The 24,527-nt window shown below is 47.6% G+C and overlaps 1 protein-coding gene across 1 annotated transcript in view; it reads left to right on the forward strand.

Moving 5' to 3' along the window:
* Window positions 1–413: 413 nt before the first annotated feature.
* Window positions 414–24,527, forward strand: part of LOC142249392 (retinol dehydrogenase 8-like) — a 32,651-nt gene continuing 8,537 nt past the window's right edge. The window contains exons 1-3 of the mRNA XM_075321039.1: window positions 414–648; window positions 16,985–17,146; window positions 22,006–22,185. Coding sequence (XP_075177154.1) covers window positions 552–648; window positions 16,985–17,146; window positions 22,006–22,185 — 439 coding nt within the window. The 5' untranslated portion in view covers window positions 414–551. The remainder of the gene's footprint in view (window positions 649–16,984; window positions 17,147–22,005; window positions 22,186–24,527) is intronic.

Raw genomic sequence — 24,527 nt, forward strand, 5'->3', positions numbered from 1 at the left:
GTGGCATGCAGAGCCCAACTCGCGAAAATTGTGTCACTGTCCAAATATTTCTGGACCTAACTGTACCTCTGATGAGCTCGTCAAGGTTTGCGGAAAAGTCATCCTAGTCTAGGGAACTCCAAACCGGCTGCAGTGACCTGGTTCCATTACCCAAGTCACAAGAATCGTAGTATCTGATGATTGTACATGTCACATTTCTAGGTTGTATTGTTACAAAGCATTACAGTAACATTACTGCTCCATAATGAATATAAGCCATCCAGGAAAAGGAAAGACCGTGGCCTAGCATGACCTCTCCTCCACCCCTTCTGCTTCCCGAGCTGCCTATCCAGATTATGTTCATTATGCTGTTCACCCACATTAATGTCAGAAAAGAGATTATCCAGCTTTAGCCGCTAAATGTGCAGGTTTGCATTTTAGCCGTGCTGACGCAGCCTGGGTCCAGATAAAGCAGCAAGGAGCGGGGATTTATGCCCAGAAGTCATATTTCTTTTGTCTCCGCTTGTTCATGTTGATATTCATTGTACACGAAAAAGGCCTAAAATACAGAAATGGCTTTGAAGAACGTCCTCGTTACAGGATGCTCATCAGGGATCGGTCTGGCGATAGCTACCAAACTGGCTAAGGACGAACAGCAGAGGTTCAAAGGTAAGATGGCCGATCCGAAGGGGCTCTAGTGCCAGAATTGACGTTATGGTGCTGTATAGAGGTTCTATCTTTTGTATTCTCGTCTGCTTTGGTTGGAAGCTGCATCTCTCAAGATTGATTAGTTGTTTATAGAGAATAAATCTCTGGTGTGCATGCTCGGCTGGAAAAATGTTTGTGCTGAAAATACTTGCACTAAGGCTATGTGCCCACGTTGCTTTTTTGTGTGCTTCTTTTCAGCACATTTACATGCAAGTTTTGGCAGGAAAAACACAGCAGAAAAAAAGGCATTTTTTTTTTTGGTTGCGTTCGTGGGTTTTTCACTTGGTTTTTTTTCCTGTTGTTTTTGGTGCTTTTTTTTTAGTCATGGCGATTGCGAGGGTTCATGCGCTATATCCCAGCGATCACCACCGGTTTGCCGGCTGATGTTACAGCGAAGACCTGGCTCTCACTGCCCAGAGTTGTGCCTGCGCCACTCCCGGCAGTTTAACCCCCTGAATGCTGCCATCACAGTATTCAGGAGGCAGGGAGAGGGATCGCTTATCTCCCTCTGGCAATTGGGTCCCTGTAATGCGATCACAGGGACCCAATCGCTGCCATGGTAATCCTGGGTCATCACTATGACGGCCCCTGGTTACTGAGCTATGGAGAGCCTCACACACCATGCTGTATGCACGGCGTGTGAGGCAAAGTGCTGCTATATAATCCCCTGTAGTGATAAAGCATTGCCAGGGATTAGGCTATGTTCACACAGGGCATCTTTTGGTATGTACGTTTCGAGTGCATCTTGAGAGTGCAAATCATTTTCTGAAAACGCACCCGCAGCATGCATTTTTACCACGTTTTTACTGCGTTTTGCCAAATGCGTTTTGGGAGGACTGGAGGGCTCAAAAACACAGTAAAAACACAAAAACAATTGACATGCTGGATCTTGAAAAACGCAGCTAAGATGCAGCCAACAAAAGATGCCCAGTGTGGACAGCAAAATAGAAATCTCATAGACTTTGCTGGGAGAAGGAAATGCATGTATTTTGGTGCATCTTTGTGACCTCACAAAAAAAACGCAGCCATAGATGCCCTGTGTGAACATAGCCTTATAGAAACACAGAAAAGAAACACAGAAACAATTGACACACTGCTTCATTTTCAGCAAGAAAAAAAATCTACAAGAAGAAAAAAGCAGCGTGTGCACAGCAAGTCAGGATTCTCATAGACTTTACTGGGATGCTTTTTCCTTTCTTTTACGGATTAAAATAAGCAATGAAAAAAGGCAAAAAAAACAACATGGGCAAATGGCCTTACTATAATAAATGGCTTTATAGCATATAGTGTCCACCAAGTGAAGTATTAAGTTACTGATGCATGCAAAAAAAAATAACATGACAAAACCTGGAAATTATGTTCAATTAGTGAGAAGACAATTGTAATAGGTATCTGATCATTGAATTTTCAAACACAGTAAAAAATAATTATAATGTAAATATAATGTGATATCACTGTAATCGTAACCAGTCACTAAGCAAATTAATTTATACAGTGTGTCCACCCATATCCTGTCCACCGCCATTAACTTGAGAACAGCGGCAGCTATAGGAATAGAAGTGGTGTCTAGGTATAGTAAAGTAGCCATGCGCTACACAATGAAACCTATAGCGCCACCTGGTGGAAAACAACAGAGTTAGCATTTTGATCTCAAACGGAACGAGATAGAGAAAAAAGTGAATTACTAAGTTGTAGGGCATCATCAATTCAATACGAATCAACACCTTGCATACAGAAATGCTATGATTAGAACGTGTAAAACTCACAAGGCTGCAGACGTGAAGCGATACCTCATGGAGACCTTCCTACAAGTCATTGGGTATGGTGGCTCACCTGACCTGACCCCATTGGACTTCTTTCTGTGAGGTCACATCAAAGAGCAGGTGTACGCGACCCCTCCACCAACATTGCAGGACCTACGACGACATATCACAGATGCTTGTGCAAACGTGTCACCTACCATATTGCACAACGTGCAGCAAGATACAATATGCTGACCAGAGTTCAGATGTACATTGCAGCTGACGGTGGCCACTTTAAATGACCAGCATTCAATGTTTTGGGGTGGGGGGGGGGGGGGGGGCATGGGTTTCATATCATAGCATTTCTATATGTAGGGTGTCGATTCGTATTGAATTGATGATGCCCTACAATTTTTTAATTCACTTTTTTTTCTCTCTCTGGTTCCGTTTTCGAGATGAAAATGCTACCTCCGTTGTTTCTCACCAGGTGGCGCTATAGGTGGTTTCATTGCGTAGCGCATGGCTACTTTACTATACCTAGACACTACTTCTATGCCTATAGCTGCCGCCGTTCTCAAGTTAATGGCGGTGGACAGGATATGGGTGGACACACTGAAGATGGAAGGTTATTCTGCCAGCACTTACCTCGGATCTATGTTGTGCACATTTGGGTGTCAGCTTCAATGCTCAGAAAGAAGAATAGACCTGCACTCCTGGATTTCCAGTGTTCATAAGTATCCAGAGAAGAAGAAATTGGGTTAAATGCCACCCTACACCACAGGATCCAATTATTAATGTAATGCCTTTATTGTTTATGCAAGTCTACACGTTTCAGAGATATATCCATCTCCTTCATCAGGATATTCAAAAGGAATCGTATAACATTGGTTGTAACAGACCTCCTATATATACATGTACAGCGCCACATCAGCAGACCGCCCGCCACAATTCAAATCATGGCGGGATGATGCACTGTTACATCGATGGTCAATTGCATGTATAAAACATAAAAACAATCTGTGTAACTATTTTCCTTTTTAGACACCAAAGTGTGTGAGGGTTGAAAGGGTTAAAAATAATTTTTATGAAGCACAGAAAAAAGAAACAAGAAAGGAAGAGGGGAGGGGGAAGGGAGGTGAAGGTGGGTGTCGAACTCGGAGGTTCTGAGTGTTGAAAAAAGGGACCCATTGAAGACTAAGTCCACAGCCCTATAGTTGCTGCCCAGAGATCGAGGCAAAAATAAAAATTGGTGGTATATTCTGTATGCCATCTCCATGAAGGAGATGGATATATCTTCGAAACGCGTAGACCTGCATAAACAATAAAGGAATTACATTATTAATTGGATCATGTGGTGTAGCGTAGCACTTAACCTGATTTGTTCTTCTCTGGATACTTATGTGTGTAATATACCAGGATGGGAGGCCATGTACCAAAATGGGGAGCCATGTACCAGGATGGGGGGTCATATATACCAGGATGGAGGCCATGTACCAGGTTGGGGGGGTCATAAGTAAGGACAGGAATGGATTAATAGCATTTAAATTCATTTAATGGGGAAATTTGATTTGACATAAGAGCAAATTAATTTAAGAGCTCGGTCAAAGAATGAATTAAACTCTTAAGCCAAGGTATTACTGTAAGTTAATGTAATTTATTGGTTATATGTTTTCAAAGTTAGATGATGTTGAACTTTGACACTACATGAGGTTGGTGACTTCCCAAAACACCAGACCTGTATATAAGCAATGATCACTGCATGCAAATGTATTTTTTTTTTTTTTTTTTTTTTTTACTGATGAAGAGGTGTGTGTGCCTTGAAACGCGTTGATAAATACTGAATATTTTATGATCCCGGACTCCTTTCATCTGGTCATTTACTGCAGCGCAGAGGAACCATTCATCTGTCTCTGGTGTTGTCACCCGTGGGTCTGCAGCAGCCGCTATATGTCTTGCAGTAGTTGTGCCACACACCCACATCAGGAGAGGAGATGCCCAACCGTATCACCAATCTGTCATTGTTTAAACCCTATTGCGCTGTACCATCTACCTTTAGATTTGTTCATCTTCAGAATGGTAACATGATGGGGTCCATCTGCTTGTCTGAATTGCATATGCTAATCTGGTCTGTAAATGGGACCATAATAGTGCGTGCTTCAATTTTTGGTCATTGTGCAATATGTTGCCCACATGGTCCAAAACATGCTTGTCTGAACAAGCGTCAATACAAATGCTTCTGGATGCTAAGTTTTTCATTTAGTTTGTTGGAAAATCACATAATTTTCTGGGAGACAGCTGTTTCACCCCCAAAATCATGTGATACTGATTGCTTCCCCAAACTCCAATGATTAGTGGCCACTGCACTTTTTGACCACCACGGCAGATCTACTTGTTCCTAGCCTTTAACCCAGGTCTGTATAATTGCTGATTATTTTCCTTGGTAAATACAAAGTTATGATTAGTGAAATCCCTCCTCCAGTTCTATATTGATTTTCTTCTTGAATTGTCGGATACTTTCCGCGCTGCCAGAGAATTATATCCTGGAAGAAGATGGAAAACTAATATTTGCTTTGGCTTCCACTGCATATTATGCAATAATTTAGAGAAGCTTCATCAGGCATTTCTAAAGGCCCAGTCACACACAACGACTTACCAACGATCCCGAAAACGATGCGACCTGATAGGGATCGCTGGTAAGTCGCTGGGAGGTCGCTGGTGAGATGTCACACAGTCAGATCTTACCAACGATGCAGGAACAATACAGGTCGCAGTAGCGACCTTCATAACTGTGGCGCCCTGGACAAGCCAGGTCGTCACAGAGCAACACCAACACACCCCCCACCCCGGCTAGGCACACCAAAGCCAGACATAAAATCCTTGTTGCCTTCCTCCAGGGGCTGATGTCCACACCAGGGGGTGGGCCAGGCGGTTGGTACCGCCCACCGAGGAGATCACAGTCCTGGAGGCGGGAACAGGAAGGCGTTGAGTTGTAGAGTTGGAAGTTGGAGGAAGGTGGTAGAGGAGCAGACTGAAGGTGGTCCGGGTGTGTGGCCCGGACGGATCAGCAAGGTTGGCAGACGGTGGTGACCGTCTGCAGGAGAGGCCGATTGGAGTGAGCCGTAAGGACCGTGGATGGGCGGTGGCCTGGCGGTACCGGACCGGTGAACAAAGAGAAGCCAGCACCATCCGGCAGGGCTTACGGACCCCGACAAGGCTAGGAGTCGCCGTGCAATTTGTCAAATCCGTTAGCGAAGGGAACCTCCTGGGTTTCCCAGCAGCCAAGTCCCGATAGAAGGCGACAGCTCAAACCGTGAAGGGAAACACAGTCACCGCCAAGGCTAAAGTTCCCAGGGCCAGAGCCTGCGGGCAAAAGGGGCTCCTTCAGCACCCATCCAAGCTGGGGAGCGGGTTACCGGTGGGAACCCATTGGAACCGTACACACTACACAGGTGCAGGGAAAGGCAGTCACCATCAGCCTGTTGGGAGGAGAAACACTGCAGCCGTCTGTGGGACCCGTCCATCCAGCCATTTGTTTTACCGGAGACTCTGTTCATCATTGGCTGAGTGAGTACCACCGTGCCGTGCGGCACAGCGCTGTCCCCGCGACCCTGCACCTCACCAGGCCCCGTAACCCGCCTGCCATCCATCCCTACCCCTCACCGGGCCCCGGAACAACCAACCCCCCTACCCACGGAGGGGAGAACCAACATCCAGGCTGCTCCCTGTCATCGCTCCCGGGATCCCCGTCCAGAGCAGCGGTGGTGTCACCAATCTCACCACAACCGTGGGTGGCGTCACGGACAATATCAAATCCCCACAATCAACCCCCTTTTCACTCACGCGCGAAGAGCGCCGCTCGAGTCCCCGGGATCCGGCCCCCCGCTCCACCGCAGCCACCGCCGAGCAGCAGCAACAGCAGCCGCAGCCGGACCCGAGCAGTGGGAGAGCGCAGCGTCCCCTCCTCCGCCCGCGACATAACGATCTCAGCAATCACTGTGACCCTGTCACACAGTGTCAAACACAGCGATGCGTCCTACCCAGCAGAACATCGCCTTTGAAGAAAATGGCCTGGACCATTCTGCAACGACTAGAGATCTCACAGCAGGGGCCTGATCGCTGGTAGGTGTCACACATAACGAGATCGCTAACCGTGACTCAGCAGCGATCTCGCTAGCGATCTCGTTATGTGTGATGGTACCGATGAGCCGATGCTGTGATGCCGAGCGCAATAGTCCCGCCCCCGTCGCAGCTGCAATATCATGGTGATAGCTGCCGTAGCGAACATTATCGCTACGGCAGCTTCACACGCACTCACCTGCCCTGCGACGTCGCTCTGGCCGGCGACCCGCCTCCTTCCTAAAGGGGCGGGTCATGCAGCGTCATAGCGACGTCACACGGCAGGCAGCCAATAGAAGCGGAGGGGCGGAGATGAGCGGGACGTAAACATCCTGCCCACCTCCTTCCTTCCGCATAGCCGGCCAGGACGCAGGTAGGAGATGTTCCTTGCTCCTGCGGCTTCATACACAGCAATGTGTGCTGCCGCAGGAACGAGGAACAACATCGTAACATCTTTCCCAATTCATGGAAATGACCGACGCTACGCCGATTATACGATTACGACGCTTTTGTGCTCGTTAATCGTATCAAAAATGCTTTACACACTACGATGTCGACAGCGACACCGGAAGTGCGTCACTTTCGATTTGACCTCACCGACATCGCACCTGCGATGTCGTAGTGTGCAAAGTGCCCCTAAGAGATGAGCCAAGTTTAAAGGGGTATTCCAATCTCCAAGATCCTATCCCAATATGTAGTAGGTGTAATTATTATTAGCAAATACCTCTAATTAGAAATGTAGTATAGTTCTTCTGATATAGCCATGTTTCTTACCTCATGTGCAGGGCATTGCAGCTTAGGTATCCATGGTTACAACCACTCACATAGAATACTTAGGCTCTGTGCGCACTGGGAAATGAAATTTCCTTGAGAGAATTCCGCATGCTCTCAAAGATTACCGCACCCGCGGTAAAAAACCGTGGGAAACCGCACCCGAAAACCGCATGCGGTTTGCCGCGGTTTGCCGCGGTTTTACCGCGGTATTATTCGCGGTATTGCCGCGGTTTTGCCGCGTGCGGGTTGGGATGTGCTTTATTGCATTCAATGCAATAAAGCACATTGAAGAAAAAAAAAAAAATACATTTACTTCTGATAGTAGATAGACAGAAGAATAGATAGAGGGATAGATAGATAGATAGATAGATAGATAGATAGACAGACAGATAGATAGATAGATAGAGGACAGATCGCTGCATTTCCCACGGTCGGCAGTGAGTTCACATTACCGGCCGTGGGAAATGACCGGTAATTACCTCTGCTGTCTGCTGCTTTCATTCAGCGCTGTGTCTGTGACAGTCACGGCTGGATGTCAGCAGTGCAGGACGCCGGAGCCGGAGCTGTGTGGATTACGCCGGAGCTTTGTTTGGGGGGGTTAATAAAATGGTGAACGAGGCTTGTTGGTTTTATTTAAAATAAAGGATTTTTCGGTGTCTGTGTTTTTTTCACTTTACTTACGGGTTGATCATGTCAGCTGTCACATAGACGCTGCCATGATCAAGCCTGGGGTTAATGGCGGTGGTCCCCCACCAACATTAACCCCTTGTATTACCTTGCCACCACTGCTACACGGTGGCAAGAAGAGCCGAGGACACGCCGGTGCTGCCGCATATTGCATGCGACAGTGCCGGGGCAGCTGCGGCTGATATTCTCGGCTGCGGGAGGGGGAGTGAGGCGGGGGACATTACCCCTGCCCCTCTCCCTCCCCAGCCTGAGAATACCGGGCCGCCGCTGTGTGCTTACCTCGGCTGGACGGTAAATATGCAGCGGAGCCCACGTTCTTTTTTTTCTATATTTCCGTTTTCTTTCTATGTGTGTTCTATGTGTCTGTGTCTATGTGTTCTGTGTCTGTGATGTGTTCTATGTCTGTGATGCGTCTGTGTGTGTGTTTACTCTGCACGGCTTCCTCTTCCTGTAATGACATCACTTCCCTGCAAAACCGCAGACAAGCGTTGCACATTACCGGAGGTAAACCGCGAAATACCGCAGGGAATAACGCAGGAAAACGCAGTGAACCGCACAGAATTTGCTGCCTGCGTTATTCCCTGCGGGATTTCATGATTAACATTGAGTCAATGGAGTGAAATCCCGCAGCGACGTGCGGAAAAGAAGTGACATGCACTTGTTTTTGCTGCGGGATTCCCGCAGCAAAACATGCAGCTGTCAAATTCCGCCCAGTGCGCACAGGATTTTTTTTCTCCATAGGATTTGCTGGTGATTCACTGCAGAGATGTTATGAACATTTTCTGCAGCGAAACATGCAGCAAATCCGCGAAAAATCCGCGGCAAAATCCGGTAAGTGCGCACATAGCCTTAAGCTTTCACATAACATTATTATAAGGAAAGAAGACTCCTAATTGTAATGTGTTAAGAACAAAATGTTAATGCTGCTTAAACCATGAACAGCAGAAATCAGCCTGGCTGCACAATTGCAACTATGGTGTCGCGGGCGGAGGAGGGGACGCTGCGCTCTCCCACTGCTCGGGTCCGGCTGCCGCTGCTGCTCGGTGGCTCGAGCGATGGGCCGGATCCCAGGGACTCGAGCGGCGCTCCTCGCCCGTGAGTGAAAAGGGGTTTGGTTTTGGGGATTTATTGTCCGTGACGCCACCCACGGTTGTGGTGATTTTTGGTAACACCACCGCTGCTCTGTATGGGGATCCCGGGAGCGGTGACAGGGAGCAGCAGAGTTGTTAGTTCTCCCCTCCGTGGGTAGGGGTTGGTTGTCCCGGGGCCCAGTGATGGGGTAGAGGATGAGGGATGGCAGGCCAGGTGCGGGGCCTGGTGAGGTGCAGGGACGCGGGGGCAGCGCTGTGCCGTACGGCACGGTGGTACTCACTTAGCCTGAGATGGTGACACAGTTCTCGGTAAAACACACGGCTGGAAAGACGGTTCCCACGGACGGCTGCTGTTGCTTTTCCCCGGTAGTTAACGGTGACTGTCTCTTTCCCTGCACCTTGTGTAATGTTGGTAGCGATGGGTTCCCACCGGTAACCCGCTTCCTGACTTGGATATGGGCCGGAGGAGCCCCTCTTTGCCCGCAGGCGCTGGCCCTGAGAAACTGGTGCCTTGGCGGTGGCGGTGTCTCTCTCATACGGTTGGACTGTTGCCTTCAATCGGGACTTAGTTGTTTGGAAACCCGGAGGTCCCCTTCACTGACGGATTTGTCAAATTTACGGCGACTCCTAGCCTTGCCGGGATCCGAAAGGCCCCTGCCAATGGTGCTGGCTTCTCCTTGTGTACCGGTCCGGTACCGCCGGGTCACCACCCGTCCACGGTCCTCACGGCACCTCGGATAGGCCACTCCTGCAGACGGTCACCGCCGTCTGCTAACCTTGCTGTCTCCGTCCGGGGCACACACCCGGACCAACTTCAGGCTCTTTGCTGTCACTTTTCTCCTCTCACTTGCTCCTCTACCACTCAACTCCTCTCACTTCCTCCTCCAAACTCTAACTCTCCTCTCACTTCCCTAGCTTCACCCTAACTGCCTGTGTTTTCCCTCCTCCAGGACTGTATAGTAGGGTGTGGTGATGTCATTACCTGTGACCCCTGGCTTGTCCAGGGCGTCACATTCCCCCTTAGCAAAATGCAGACCGTCCGCGGGCTGCCCGTCCAACACCGGTTTTATTTTTCTTTTTAAACTGTAAAAGATAAAAAACGGTAACAGACATACATGCATATTAACATCATCCCACATCGGGAGGCACTTTCTTAAATGTTTCAAACAGTTTTTAAACGGGTACGGCTTCCGCTCTCTCCCACCCAAGTAACCTGGCCCTGATGCTGCCCCTAAGAAAACAGGCAGCACCCCTTGACCCCAGTCCTGCACCAAGTTACCCGAGCGGGATCTGTCCTTTCCAGGGGACCCACGTCCATGGGGAACCCCTGGAACCCCCAGAGGGTAGCCACCGGTTCCGGTGGTGGCTGGGCCCCAGCCTGCTCCACTGCGGGCCCTCCCTCCAATCCGCCTCTCCGGAGGCGGCAACGGTGGAAGCTGCAACAACAATATTATTTACATCCCACAAGTTTGTGGTTGCCCTGCAAGTTCACGGGCTTGTCCGCAAGGAGTCCCTTACGCAACTTTAAACGGTCCCCACGGGGACAACGGTGCCGGCAACGACCGGTACAATCAGCAGTAGTAGACAATCAGGTTACTCTTCGGTAATCATTTGCTTATTATTCATTTTCAAAACTTTCAAAACTTTAAAACACACACTGGTGGTCCCAACGGGGACGGTGTAACGGTGCTCCGCTGCCCTTACTGTGCACTTTCGTTCTCCCCACCCGGCTCTGGGTGGAAGAACACGGGCACCAGCCCCTCCAGCGCATAGCAAGCGCGGCGTGGAAGGGCTGCCCGATACCCGTAGTTCCCACTCCGGGGGATGTAAGTGGCCTCCATGTCATGGAGAGCGACGACTCCTTCATCTTCTTCCGAAACGGGCTCGGTGTCAGGCCCGGAATCACTATCGTCCGTCCCTGCGCCAGGCGGGTTGCCGCCAGCTGCCGCAGCTTCCAGGCTCGCCATTCTCTCGGCCACTGTTACAAAGGGGTGTACACCCGACGGGCCAGGCGCAGCGCGGTGCACGGGCAAGGAGGACGGAGGCGGCATGGGGGCCAGAGGTAGACCGGGTCCCTCAGCCGCAACGGCCGGTCCCTCGGAGACACAGGGGCGTGGGTCACTCACCAGCTCCTCCACCATGGCCTCCATTCCATACACCCGTGCAACTGCAGCTACGTCCTCCACCTCCGCAGTCCACTGCTCCATCAGCCTACAGATCTGGCTCCGGTAGTGTCGACAGATTCTTGCCGTTCGGGCCCTCAGCCATGCCGCTGTCCTGGGCACCGGCTCTGTAGCCTCCGCATAGCTTGGTGGAGCGGACATTCTTTGCAGGGGTCGGTGGATCCTGGGGTCTCGGCGTCCCTATCTGTATAGCCGCGGCTACATGCGACCAGTCGCCATTTCGTCCCCCTTAGCCTCTTTCCGGCTCCTCCTCTATCGGGGCGGGGTTTTGGCCTTCGCGCCTCCACTACTCGAGGAGACGCTCGAGCGGGAACTTTTCGCGCCAAAGATGGCGGCTTCTGAAATTTTCTGGCCGGACACCTCCGGCGGTAACAAGGCGCACCTCTACCCAACGGCAGAGCGGTAAGATCCTGTTCGTGACGCCAAGTTGTCGCGGGCGGAGGAGGGGACGCCGCGCTCTCCCACTGCTCGGGTCCGGCTGCCGCTGCGGCCGCTGCTGCTCGGTGGCTCGAGTGATGGGCCGGATCCCGGGGACTCGAGCGGCGCTCCTCGCCCGTGAGTGAAAAGGGGTTTGGTTTTGGGGATTTATTGTCCGTGACGCCACCCACGGTTGTGGTGATTTTTGGTAACACCATCGCTGCTCTGTATGGGGATCCCGGGAGCGGTGATAGGGAGCAGCAGAGTTGTTAGTTCTCCCCTCTGTGGGTAGGGGTTGGTTGTCCCGGGGCCCAGTGATGGGGTGGAGGATGAGGGATGGCAGGCCAGGTGCGGGGTCTGGTGAGGTGCAGGGTCGCGGGGGGGGGGGGCAGCGCTGTGCCTCACGGCACGGTGGTACTCACTCAGCCTGAGACGGTGACACAGTTCTCGGTAAAACACACGGCTGGAAAGACGGTTCCCACGGACGGCTGCTGTTGCTTTTCCCCGGTAGTTAAGGTGACTGTCTCTTTCCCTGCACCTTGTATAATGTTGGTAGTGATGGGTTCCCACCGGTAACCCGCTCCCTGACTTGGATATGGGCCGGAGGAGCCCCTCTTTGCCCGCAGGCGCTGGGCCTGAGAAACTGGTGCCTTGGCGGTGGCGGTGTCTCTCTCATACGGTTGGACTGTTGCCTTCAATCGGGACTTAGTTGTTTGGGGAAGGCAACAAGGATTTCTGGTCTAGCTTTGATGTGCCTAACCGGGGTGTAGGGTGTGGTGATGTCATTACCTGTGACCCCTGGCTTGTCCAGGGCGTCACAATGGCACTGTATGTTTTTCTCTCAAATACCCCAGGATTTGAAAAGATATTGTTTCAGGGTCCGGCAGGAATGTGTGACGCCCCAGGAGCTGTGGGGTACTTCGTCCCGGGCGTGCGGTGCGCAGGGGGAACAGTCGTGGTCACAGCCGATGCCCGGTTCCTTGACCCTGGGGGTCGGTCCAATAAAAAAAAAGGGATGAAAAATAAAAAAAGAAATAAAATAAAAGAGTTCTCGACTACGCCACTTGCAGTGTGCAGCCAGGTTATTGAAGCCACCACTGCAGGGTCCTACTGGGGCTCTTGGAGTAATGCAGCTTAGGTGTTTTTGGCCCTCCGCAAACAGGGCCAGGCCCGAGCAATGGATGAAGAGGGGGCAATGGTAGGGGACAGTCAGTGTATCTGTAGGGACGCGAGAAGGAGACCGTCCACATCGGTATTGCAGTTTCAACTTGCCTTTTTTTACTTGTGGCTTTGTACCTGGACCCCATGGTGCCGGTTTCAGGTGCTCCCGCTCCCCTTGTTCTCTGTGCCAGCTGTGACCTGGGGTAGCTGTCCTCCATGCACACTTATTGGTGGTGGGCTCCCATGGCCTAAAGTTTCTGGGGGAGACTCTCCGTTTCAGTCTTGGTCCTATTGCAGGCAGCCTGGACTATTTAATGGGTGGACTTCTGTCCCTTGTCCCAAGTCCCCACTTTGCTGCTGATGCTTCAGACTCTTTGAGTGGTGAGGGACCCAGGAGATTCCCTCACCTTGCAGATTTAACAGTTGACCATAAAGTGTCCCGCTGTCCTAGGGTCTGCACCCCGCCTTGTGCTGAGTGGAGCCGTACTCATCTCATCTCTACTTATGAGCACAGGTTCTTTAAACTATATTTTCTCTGAGAGTAAAACATTCTTGGCTGCAATCCTGCTGCTAGGTTCTGACCCATGCTGCTCATGGATTGCATGAATCAAGTGACAAGTTCTCTTTAGAATTCTGTTCACAAGCTTTATTCTATTTCCTATTATAGTCAATAGGGTTTGTTGAATGTTCTTTGTGTCCGTCACATAAAGTACTCATTCCCTGCAGGTATTCTGTTTTTCTCTTCTTATGGCCCCCTTCACACATCCGTGAAAAAGCTTCCTGCCGTGTTGAAGGTGCATATGGCCCATCTGTGTGTGGTGATTTTGGCACATTAGTGTTCACCGTGTGCTATCCGTGATATTATATGGAGAGGAGGAACTTTTTACTTACCTGTCTCCGACACTGCTGCCGCTTCCAGGTCCACGGTGCAGTGAATATTCATGAGCATAATGGGCGGGTCTGGAAGCAAGTGACAGCAACGCCAAAGACAGCAGCGCTGGAGATGGGTGAGTATAGAAAATCATTTTATTTCAAAGACATGTGTTTTCTCCGGTACATGTCACACAGATCACATCAGTGTGTGGTCCATGTGACATCAGTGCTGCTGGAGAAAAACGGACTTGTCTCCGTGCGGAACACACTGACACGTGTGCTGCATACGGACACGGTCCTTGTGAAAACACTGGTGTGCGCAGACCCATTGATTTTAATGGGTCTGCGTATGTCCGTGTCTCCATTACGTATAACAACAGACGTCATACATGTTGGAATCACAAACGTGTGAAGGGGGTCTAAAACAGAACAGGAAATGTCCTTCTCCCAGCACAAGTTGACTGACAGGTCTGGATATAGTTAATTGACAGGTCTCTCTTGTGTGTGTGTATGTAGGGAGAGACCTGTTAATCACCTGGAAGGAAAAGGGAGAATCTGGCAGAGGGTCGCTGTTGACTTGTCTCATCTAGGATTCCCTGCCGGCTCTTCAAACTATATTACCTCTGAAACGCTGGAGCATTTCAGAGGAGAACATACCGCATTGTACTCCCACAACCAGGCTCTGATTCATGCTGCCTGTGGTTTGTGCAGCATGAATGAAGTGACAGGTTTGCATGCTGCATACTATTACTTCCTACTATAGTAAGTGGGGTTTGTTCTGCCTTCTCTGCGTCCGTAAAGGGAAGGATTTATTTCCTGCAGGAATTCTATTTTTCTCTTTCTAAAACCGAACAGGAACATGGAATCCCTGGAACAGATGTGAACCCCTTAGCGGGCTTGACATCAGCAGTATTCTGCTGCAAGACCGGATCCAGCACAAATGCGTTTCACTTCAATGCATTTCCTATGGACTCGCGGTAAGGTCCGGTCACATGCAGTTGCGTGCGTTTTTCACAACCGCAAATCTCGCGTCTGTGTAGACATTCCCCAGCCTTGCGCAGTTTGACCTCGCGCAAGCTGTTGCGGTGTTTGCACATGCGAAAGATTATGGTCAGGTACGAGGACGTCTCGCACATGCGCAAACACAGAGCACCGGCTCATGCGAGGGCGAACTGCGCCTGCGCGAATCGGGGGAATGACTACACAGACGCGAGATTTGGCTGATCAGCGTGCATGATGACTACGGCGTCATCACGTCAATCATGAAAGGAGGATGGTGAAGAAGCCCACAAGGAGGGACAGGAGCCGAGAATGAGCATGCCCATCTGAGCCCCACAGGTCATTAGCATACCTAACGGTCATGTTTTATAAAGTTATATTCGGGGTCTGCAAGAGGAGTCAGGACACAAGGTGCACCTTCACAGAAAGCAGCCCAGGAGCTGCAGAAGGTGACACTTTTGGTTTCATAGTGAAAAAACTGGTGACAGGTTCCCTTTAACCCCTTAACGACCCATGACATACTGGGTACGTCATGGATCGTGTGCAGTTAATCCCCGCCCCCTGCCGTGGGCAGGCGGCGGCGATCCGCGCACATATCAGCTGTTTTCAACAGCTGACGTGTGCCTGCTAGCAGCGAGATGTATATGCGCGCCGCTATGACAGTCACTTACCCCGCCCCCCCGGAAGTCACGTGACATGATCATGTGACTTTCGGTGGTTGCCATGGTAGCACAGGGTCATGTGATGACGCCTGTAGCTAACATGAGTCACTTCCTCTCAATGCCGGAATAAAGCCGGCATTGAAAGTAAAGCACCAAATCTGAAGTTCTCAGCTCTGTAGCTGTGATCTGCAGATAGGGCAGAGCGATCGGATTGCTGATCGCTAGAGCCCCCTAGGAGGACTAGTAAAATAAAAAAAAAAAAGTTAAAAACAGTTTTTTAAAAAAAATAAAAAACCCTAGAAGTTCAAATCATCCCCCTTTCGCCCCATTGAAAATTAAAGGGTTAAAAAAAATAAAAAATATACACATATTTGGTATCGCCGCGTTCAGAAATGCCCGATCTATCAAAATATAAAATCAATTAATCTGATCAGTAAACGGCGTAGCGGCAAAAAAAATCCAAACGCCAAAATTACATTTTTTGGTCGCCGCAATTTTTGCGCAAAATGCAATAACAGGCGATCAAAATGTAGCATCTGCGCAAAAATAGTACTGTTAAAAACGTCAGGTCGAGACGCAAAAAATAAGCAGTCACTGAGCCATAGATCCCGAAAAATGAGAACGCTATGGGTTTTGGAAAATGGCGCAAAACGTGCGCCACTTTTTTTGGACAAGCTTGTGAATTTTTTTAAACCCTTAAATACAAGTAAACCTATTCATGTTTGGTGTCTACAAACGCGCACTGACCTGAGGCATCACATAGATACATCAGTTTTACCATATAGTGAACACAGTGAATAAAATATCCCAAAAACGATTGTACTATCAAACTTTTTTTGCAATTTTTCCGCACTTGGAATTTTTTTGCCGTTTTCCAGTAGACTATATGGTAAAACGTATGGTTTCATTTAAAAGTACAACTCGTCCCGCAAAAAACAAGCCCTTACATGGCAAGATTGACGGAAAAATAAAAAAGTTACGGCTCTCGGAAGAAGGGGAGCAAAAAACAAAAACGCAAAAACGGAAAGTGCCCGGGGGCTGAAGGAGTTAAAGTCTTGTTATCTCGGATTCTCAGGAGACGTACAATTGCTGGTAATAGATATCCCAAACTACCCAACAGTGAGCTAATGCTTGTGTGACCCTGACTGATCAAATAATCACAATTATTTTTTTTTATTTTTAGAGCCCCATTAAATGCATGGTGCTGTACATGAAAAATAATACTGATTGTTTTCTCTCCAGAGGCGTTCCAGTTCATATATTACAATGAATTAATTTACATGAGAAAAATGCATTAAAAACCGTCTGAAAACAATTTCACGTATTTCCATAGTCTTGATTTTGCCAAGTTTTCTTAACTGTGCAGGGGAACTGTGTAAAATAATTGTTTTTGCAGCAAAACAAAATACACAGCCTAAAACTACAAAGCAAAGCCGCGGCTGTTTGCAGTAAAACCAGGTTTTTAATTTTATATGCAGTTTTGTAAAAATTATATAATAGTTTGTTTTTGCTATAAATGTTGAACCTTTGTTATATTGAATAAACTTACGAGATTGCCCAATAATTGTGAAATTTCCCATTTGTTGATGCAGTTTACGCAACAATGAGAAACTTGTCAAAGCAGGATGACCTGGTAAAGGCTGCAGAAGAATGTGTGGGGAAAACACTGGAGATCAAACAGCTGGACGTGTGCAACGAACAGTCCATCAAAGACTGTGTCAACAGCTTACCAGATCGAAGAGTGGACATTTTAGGTAAGTAGCCCTTGAAAAAGCTGACTGAGAAACCCGTGTGCGAGTTGGAGCGGTGGTACAGCTATTATGGTGCATTATGTCCCAGTTTGATGGGTAACTTACTCTATTTATCATCTATGTGTCTGCACTTGACCTTTACTTGCTTGGATATTACTGTATATTGCTCTATTGACACCTGCTGGTCATAATTACATATTATTTAACTGGGTTATCTGGGACTTTGGGGTTTTCAGGCTAAGGGGCTAAGGAGCGTCTCAACTGCATAGAAATACATGCAGCTCACCCGCTCCTGTCAGCAGAGTGTGCAGCCATGCCAGGTGATCTGATGCGAGACTCCCGCGAGTTACTTGCAAGTGTGACTCCGGCCTAAGGCAGAAGCATTCCATGTCTTCTGTGAGCTGGAACAGGCAGGTAGTTAGCAACTACCTACCGGTAATTTCTGAGCCCCATAGTCAAAAATAAAAAAAAAATTAAAAATCCCGGATAGCCCCTTTAATTTTCATTTCAACCTAAATTACATTTATCAATTTATATTCTCAGGTTACCCTTTAATTATTTAACATGTAGTCTGTTTACAGCCTCCACCCACTATGTATAAACCCTAAATGTCAATAAATTATGTGTAATAATTAGAAATTAGACAGGGACAAAGTATTGAACACAATGAAATGAATTTGATACTTTGTACAGAAGCCTTTGTTGGTGATCACAGCATGAAGATGAAACGCCCACGCCGGGGCTTGCAAGGCTCGCACGGTCACCAGGCCGGTGGTATTCGGGGTCAGGCTGTGAGTGGCCCGACCCGGCTTCCGTGACCCCCGGCGGGTTTCAATAAAAATGAAAGTCCGACCGTCAGTCCGGTATTACAAGGGGGGACGGAAGGAGGGTAACGGGGTCCCTGGGGGGGGCTTGCCATCGCTCTTCCCCAGGAAACGGTACAGGACGGGGACGGGGGTGCTTGCAGCGCCACCCGTGGTTTGCGGCCAGGTGTTAAGCCACCGCTGCGCGGTCTCTCTCCGGGGCAGGTGTTACGGGCAGCCGGATGGAATCGCTCCCCACGGGTGGAGCGGGGGAGCCCCGGGAGGTTAATGAGACCCAGGGCAACAGTCCTCAGGGACACCGGGGGCACAGGGCGGCGGCATTACTCACAGCAGTCACGGTGTGCGGTTCCAGTTGTTCTTTATTTAAAGTCCGTTTCACATCGCACCCGGGTGCTGGTCCTCGCTGCCTGTAGCCTTTGGTCGGTCCCGGGCAGGTAGGAGGAAGGGGTGTCCGGTGAGGTGTTCTGGGGGTCTCTCCCTTTCGGTGCGTTAGTGCCGTCCCCGTGGCATAGAGCATCTTGGGAACTCACCGCCTCTCTGTCTCTCTCATCCCTGGTAGCGTACATCACCAACCGCCACCGGGTACAACTTGCTCCAGGGAACCCCAGTCCTCAGCTCCAATCCCCTCCTCTTGGTGTTATCAGCCCTGGTCTCGTGGCATCTCCTCAACAGGAGCTGTTCTCTGGACGTCTGCTCTCCCTTGCAGCCCCTGACGTTCTCCCAAAACTTCTTTGTGCTCTGCACTAAACTCACTCCTTCAGGCCCCCCTCCCCTTGGTTATCATGGGGACCTGCCTGTGTCCATCCACCTGCTCATTAAGGAGACAGGATGAGTCATGGACTCAGAACAAACTTCATGCTGCAAATGCTGTTAACTCCTTCCTGCCAGTGTGATGTTAGTGTGTGTTGTGGGGACCCTTCTTCCTCCTGCCCGGGAAAAATGGGGTAACATTTATTACCCTGTAACGACCCGTTTACAGGGGCGTTACAAAGACACCTCCTGTATGAAGAAAGTAGTTGCCTGCATTGCTCAGGTATGATTTTGGGCCATTCATCCACACAAACACTCTTCAAATCCTAAAGCTCCTGTGGGCTCCATCTATGAACTCTGAGCTTTATTCCTTCCATAAAATGTTATATTGGATTCAGGTCAGGTGCTGCCAGGTAGTCCAACCCCTCCACTGATTGGCAGCTTTCTGTCTATGCACAGTATACACAGTAAGTGGTCAATAAGTGTTGTGGGCGGGGTTATATAGAGTGCAACATTCAGAGAACTGTCAGATCTGCAACAGATAAAATAGTTTTTAAACAAAACTGCATCAAGTAGCCTAGTAAGTGACACATGGTTGGAATCAGGATCTCTGCTCCTCCATCCTGCTGCTCCCATAATGGGGTTGCACAAACCTGGTGATGGAGTCACTTTATTTTTAAAAACTATTGTTGAAAATGCAGACACAATATCTATTAAACACATTTGTGCTAAAAGGTAACACAATTATCAGTACTAGACAGTAGAATAGGTGCATCATTACCGAATATTGGTGATCTTTGAGGCACACATTTCCTTTGGACCTGAGATTTAATACTGTATTCCTATTATGACAGCGCGCGCACGAACAAATATTTGCTGCGCGGAAAGCACCTGCCGCTTTCGGTTTACACTGCAATTATCTAGTCCTAAGGTAAATACAGTAACGCCTATTAAACATATTTGTTACCTGGAATTGCTGTTATTTTAAAGCTCTTCAGCCCCGAAGCACAAACAGCATGGGTTTGTTTTCAGGTTGTGTGCAAAGAACGATGGTGTGAACTAAAAAAATATGTCATAGCTAGAGTTGAGCGGATTGCCAATCATCCGGGTCCGGCGGATCAGCGGCGGGTTGACAAAGAAGTCCGGATCCGATCCGGAATCCGGTCCCATATATGTGAATGGGGAGCGGAATCCGGGACGAGAGAGAGAGAGACTGACTCGGATCTGCCGCTCAGAACCGCGCGGATCCGTTTTTGCCGGTCCGTGTCGGCTCAACACTAGTCATAGCTTAGAAGTGATAAAATCTATGGCCATTATATTCAGACCAGAGGCCATACAATGCAAACAATAAAATGTAAATATAAATAATGGAAAACTTTTATTTGTGTGAAACGATTTCACACTACAAAACTGCAGACATTGCAAAATTTAGCTAACCAACCTGATGCGTTCTTGTTGCATTGTTTTGTCACGATTTTCCAAAAACGAGGTAAAGATGTTGAGATTTTAGTACGTTTTTGCAAAATTGAGGGACAAAAACACCACAACGCAAATAAATTGTTTTAACACAACCTAAGGCCGTGTGCGCACTTTGCATTTTTCATGCGTTTCTGCAGTGTTTTTAACTGCAGCGTTTTAATGCAAAAATGCATGCGTTTTGATTTTCCAGCAAAGTTTATGGGAAATAGGGATTTCTTGTGCGCACAATGCTTTTAAAAACGCTCCATTTTTTATGCACAAATTTTGTCAAAATAACAGCGTTTAAAGAAGCAATCAATTGTTTTTGCCATTTTGGCAGCGTTTTGCTAACATTAGAGTCAATGAGATGTTTCAAAACGCAACCTTAACCAAAAAACAAGCAATTTACATGCTTTTTTTTTTTACATTAAATTAAGGGCATGATATATCCCTTTACACACACATAGTCCAACAATTAAATTAATGAAAATCATTAAAGGGAACCAAACATCAGGATTTTCATGTATAAGGTGCAGCCAGTGCAGTACTGGCACTATCATGCACAGTGTGTACATACCATCAGGGGGCAGCTCGGGTGTTTAGGCTGTGAAATTCAACTTTATAAAGTTTGAAAATTCATGCACTTTTTGATTGACGTGTGCACCTCTCTGCTAATGTCCGGGCGGGTTATGCACGTGTATGCCCCCCCCACCCCCCCGCCGCCTGTTCCTCCCTCTCACTGGCCGTATGTAAATTTCTACTCTTCTGTTACACGGCGTCTCACTTGTATTGAGTGAGGCCGGGCATGTCTAGTCAGAATGTGGCCTGTATGCACATGGAATATTTGCAGTCACATGACACCATACGCACTGTATTCTTTCATGTAAAGTCTGGATGATAACTTTAAAAGGCTGTCCGACACAGAAGAAAGAAGTTGTTTTTTTTAGGCATCGATTGAAATAAAAAACGAAGGCATAATCACCTACCAGCAGCTCCATGTACCTACCTCAGGCTGCTTTGGAGGTGTATCCCTTTAAAGATATTTTTAAAAAGTGCTTGTAAAAACAAACTCTTTTGCAATTTACTGCTTATTAAAATTTGTACTTGTTCTTGAGATATTAATATTTTTCCTTTTTTTTTCCCAGATCGTGGTCTAGGAGACCGACCACTGCTGTTGTTTAGCATAAAGCTCTGTGCTGAAGCTGGCTGGGATTAGCAGATAATAGCGCCATCCAGCGATCCTGACTAGTGTCAAATACTGTTCACAAACTCAATAGAAAAGAACTTGTAAGCACTGTGCATGTTTTGCTATCTAGCAGTAGTGGTCGGTCTCCAAAGCAACGAGCTGTAAACAAAAGAAAAGTATTTTCATATCTCAAGAATGGCTGAAAATATTAATAAGCAGTAAACTGCAAAATTGCTTGTACTTACAAGTATTATCTGACAATAACCCTTTATGAAGAAGAGAATAACCCAAAAAAGTTTTTTGGCTTCTTGTGAGTCAACTGAGGTTTGTAAGTATATACGGTAAGTACCACAGGGGAACACTATTCTCCTTAAGGAGACTTTGCAAGCCAGTCTGGCTGCCAGGTAAGGGGACTTATAGCTGCCATGCCCCTCTAAGAAATATTCAAATTGTCTCTCCAGCAAAGGAGACAAACTCTAGCACAGCGCCACCTATTGGAAGTATACGGTAAGTGAAATTTATGGACATAAGTCTTATTTAACTCACTATATGTTCTGAATTACAATCTAAATTTCCAGTATTGAAAATTGTGGGTGTTTTTACCTAGAAGACATTATATGTGAGAAATCTCTCTTCACCCACAGTCAGCAATGCAGGAGTTGGGCTTATTGGACCTATCGAATGTCAAAGCGTTGAAGAAATGAAAACTGTGATGGATACAAATTTCTTTGGACTGGTCAGACTACTGAAAGAAATCCTGCCAGATATGAAAAAGAGGAAGAACGGTCACATAGTAATTATTAGTAGTGTCATGGGAATCCAAGGTACGGCGACCCATGCTTCTCTATTGTTATGTATATCAGGAAAGATGCAAATAATCTTAGATAAAAGCCTTAATATGTGATCAGAGTGTACCCGGCACAATACACAGGGGGTCAAACTGTCCATCATCCCCATCTTTTTTGCAAATGGTTTATTGATTGGGGTAGATGCATAGCTAATTCTTATAAAATCAATTATGGAAAAACAATTGTATTATTGGAAATATTGTGTATTTGGCCCACATGTAATAAACACAGCACCATACACAGTGAATATGGTGATCCCATTTGCTTATTAATACTATTTGCTTATTAATCTGTCATTAATAAAGACTCATGAATTGATGAGGTATGGTGTATTTATTGGGCTATTGAGTTTGGAAATGCTTATTAACACTCCCTGCACAGAGGACTCATAGTCAGTGTGATTACAGCAATACCAAACTTTTAGTTTTTTAAGGCCCCTTTCACACGTCAGTGATTCTGGGACGTTTGTGCTTTTTTTTAAACGTACCAGAATCACTGACATACGCAGACCCATTATAATTAATGGGTCTGCTCACACATCAGTGATTTTTCACGGCACGTGTCTCCGTGCGGCGTACCCGCGTGTCAGTGATTGCCGCACGGAGACATGTCCATTTTTTTCTGGCATCACTGATGTCCCACGGACCACGCAGTGGTGTGATCCGTTGAACACGTGTCAGAAAAACACGTGCATATAAAATAAAAATGATTTTTACTCACCCGGCTTCAGCCGTGCTCTCTGCAGCCTGTTCTCCCTGCTGCTTCTGAGCCGGCTCATTTCTGTTGTGCATATTCATGAATGCACGACACAGCCGACCCGGAAGCAGCTGCAGCGGAGGTCAGTGCCGGCCGGATGCTGCACTGCGGGAGGATTCAGCACCACGGAGAGCGGGAGCGGGCACAGGTGAGTTAATCTCTAAGTGCAATCACGGACCATGGAGAAGGGAGCCCGGATTGCACTTAGACAACCCACGTGTGCCGTGAATCACGGCACACGGAGGGACATGTGCATGTTTTACACGTCAGTGAAGAACGTCTGTGTTTTTCACTGACGTGTGAAATGGGCCTTAGTAAGGAAAAACATTCTGAGAGTTGTATAAAAAAAGAAATATACATTATATACGCACACAGACACGTATAGATTGTTTTGTGTCTCTATGTTCGAGTTTAGAGTTCGGACGCTTTACGTATGAACACCACTCGGCAAGTATCATTGTGCTCGGGTACACTTGGTGCTCAGCCCAGTGCAGCCGCTTGCAGTGTTTGATCAGTTCACACTGGGGGTAACAACAGTGTGATCAGATGTAGCGTGCAACCCCGAAAAAAAACAAAACAAACAAAAAAAAAAAAACAGGAAAAATTACACCCAACCAACCCCGGAAGTGATCTGTTTATGGTGGAAACCCGAAGTCCCCAATTAGTGACTTCCATTGGAGTTCAGGTCAAGTCAAGGTCCCAAACCAAACTTTATCAAGAGTCCAGCTGAACCCGCCGAACCGAACTTCCACCAGTCGGCTCTTCTCTAGTTATTGTATATGGAGATTTTTTTTTTTAATTTTATTTTGAAAATGTAAAGGAACAATTTTAAAATGTTTAATACGCATGTGCCAAATCTGCCATTTTTACTTATGGAATATTGTCATACTACTTTACTAAAGTATATAACCAAACTTACAATCCTTATGAAGCCCAACGGCACCCAGTAATTGCACACAGGTGGGGCCAAAATGGAAGGCTATAAGCTAGCTATGTCTGCTACTGTTACAGGTAAATGTCGGCTGTGTAACACAGGTGGCATCTACAGGGTATGGTGCGGGCTCAGATCATGAACCAATTCCTGGCATGTAGAGTTGGATTAAGATTATAACAATATTAAGGGGTTATTTTATTTTAGAAATTGCATAAAACTCTCCCTTTTAGAAATGGATAATTTTACTTCCCTCTACATTATGATTAGTGATGGGTGGACTCAGACTGTAAAAGTCCATATGCATATGCAATGAAGGTAAATGGAAGTGAATGTGCCTCTGCGAGAGCAGTGTACAGCCGACCTGAGGCCTCGGTAAGTACAACGTGCGCGCTCCTATCCCCCTATCCCTTCTACCAACATTTTGGATCGCTGGATTCTGGTCCCTATAGACTTTTATGGGGACTGGAATCTGACCCGGCAGCAGATTTTAAAAAACGGATAACACAGACCCACTGGTCCCGCTTATCTGTGAGTCCGCTCATCACTAATCATGATATGATAATAGTCTATGGTAGAATCTTTTCCATCTCACTTGTTTCTGTGTTACCTATTTTTGACATTTTTGTTT

The sequence above is a fragment of the Anomaloglossus baeobatrachus genome, chromosome 8 (genome assembly GCF_048569485.1).
Source record: "Anomaloglossus baeobatrachus isolate aAnoBae1 chromosome 8, aAnoBae1.hap1, whole genome shotgun sequence".
Taxonomy (NCBI): domain Eukaryota; kingdom Metazoa; phylum Chordata; class Amphibia; order Anura; family Aromobatidae; genus Anomaloglossus; species Anomaloglossus baeobatrachus.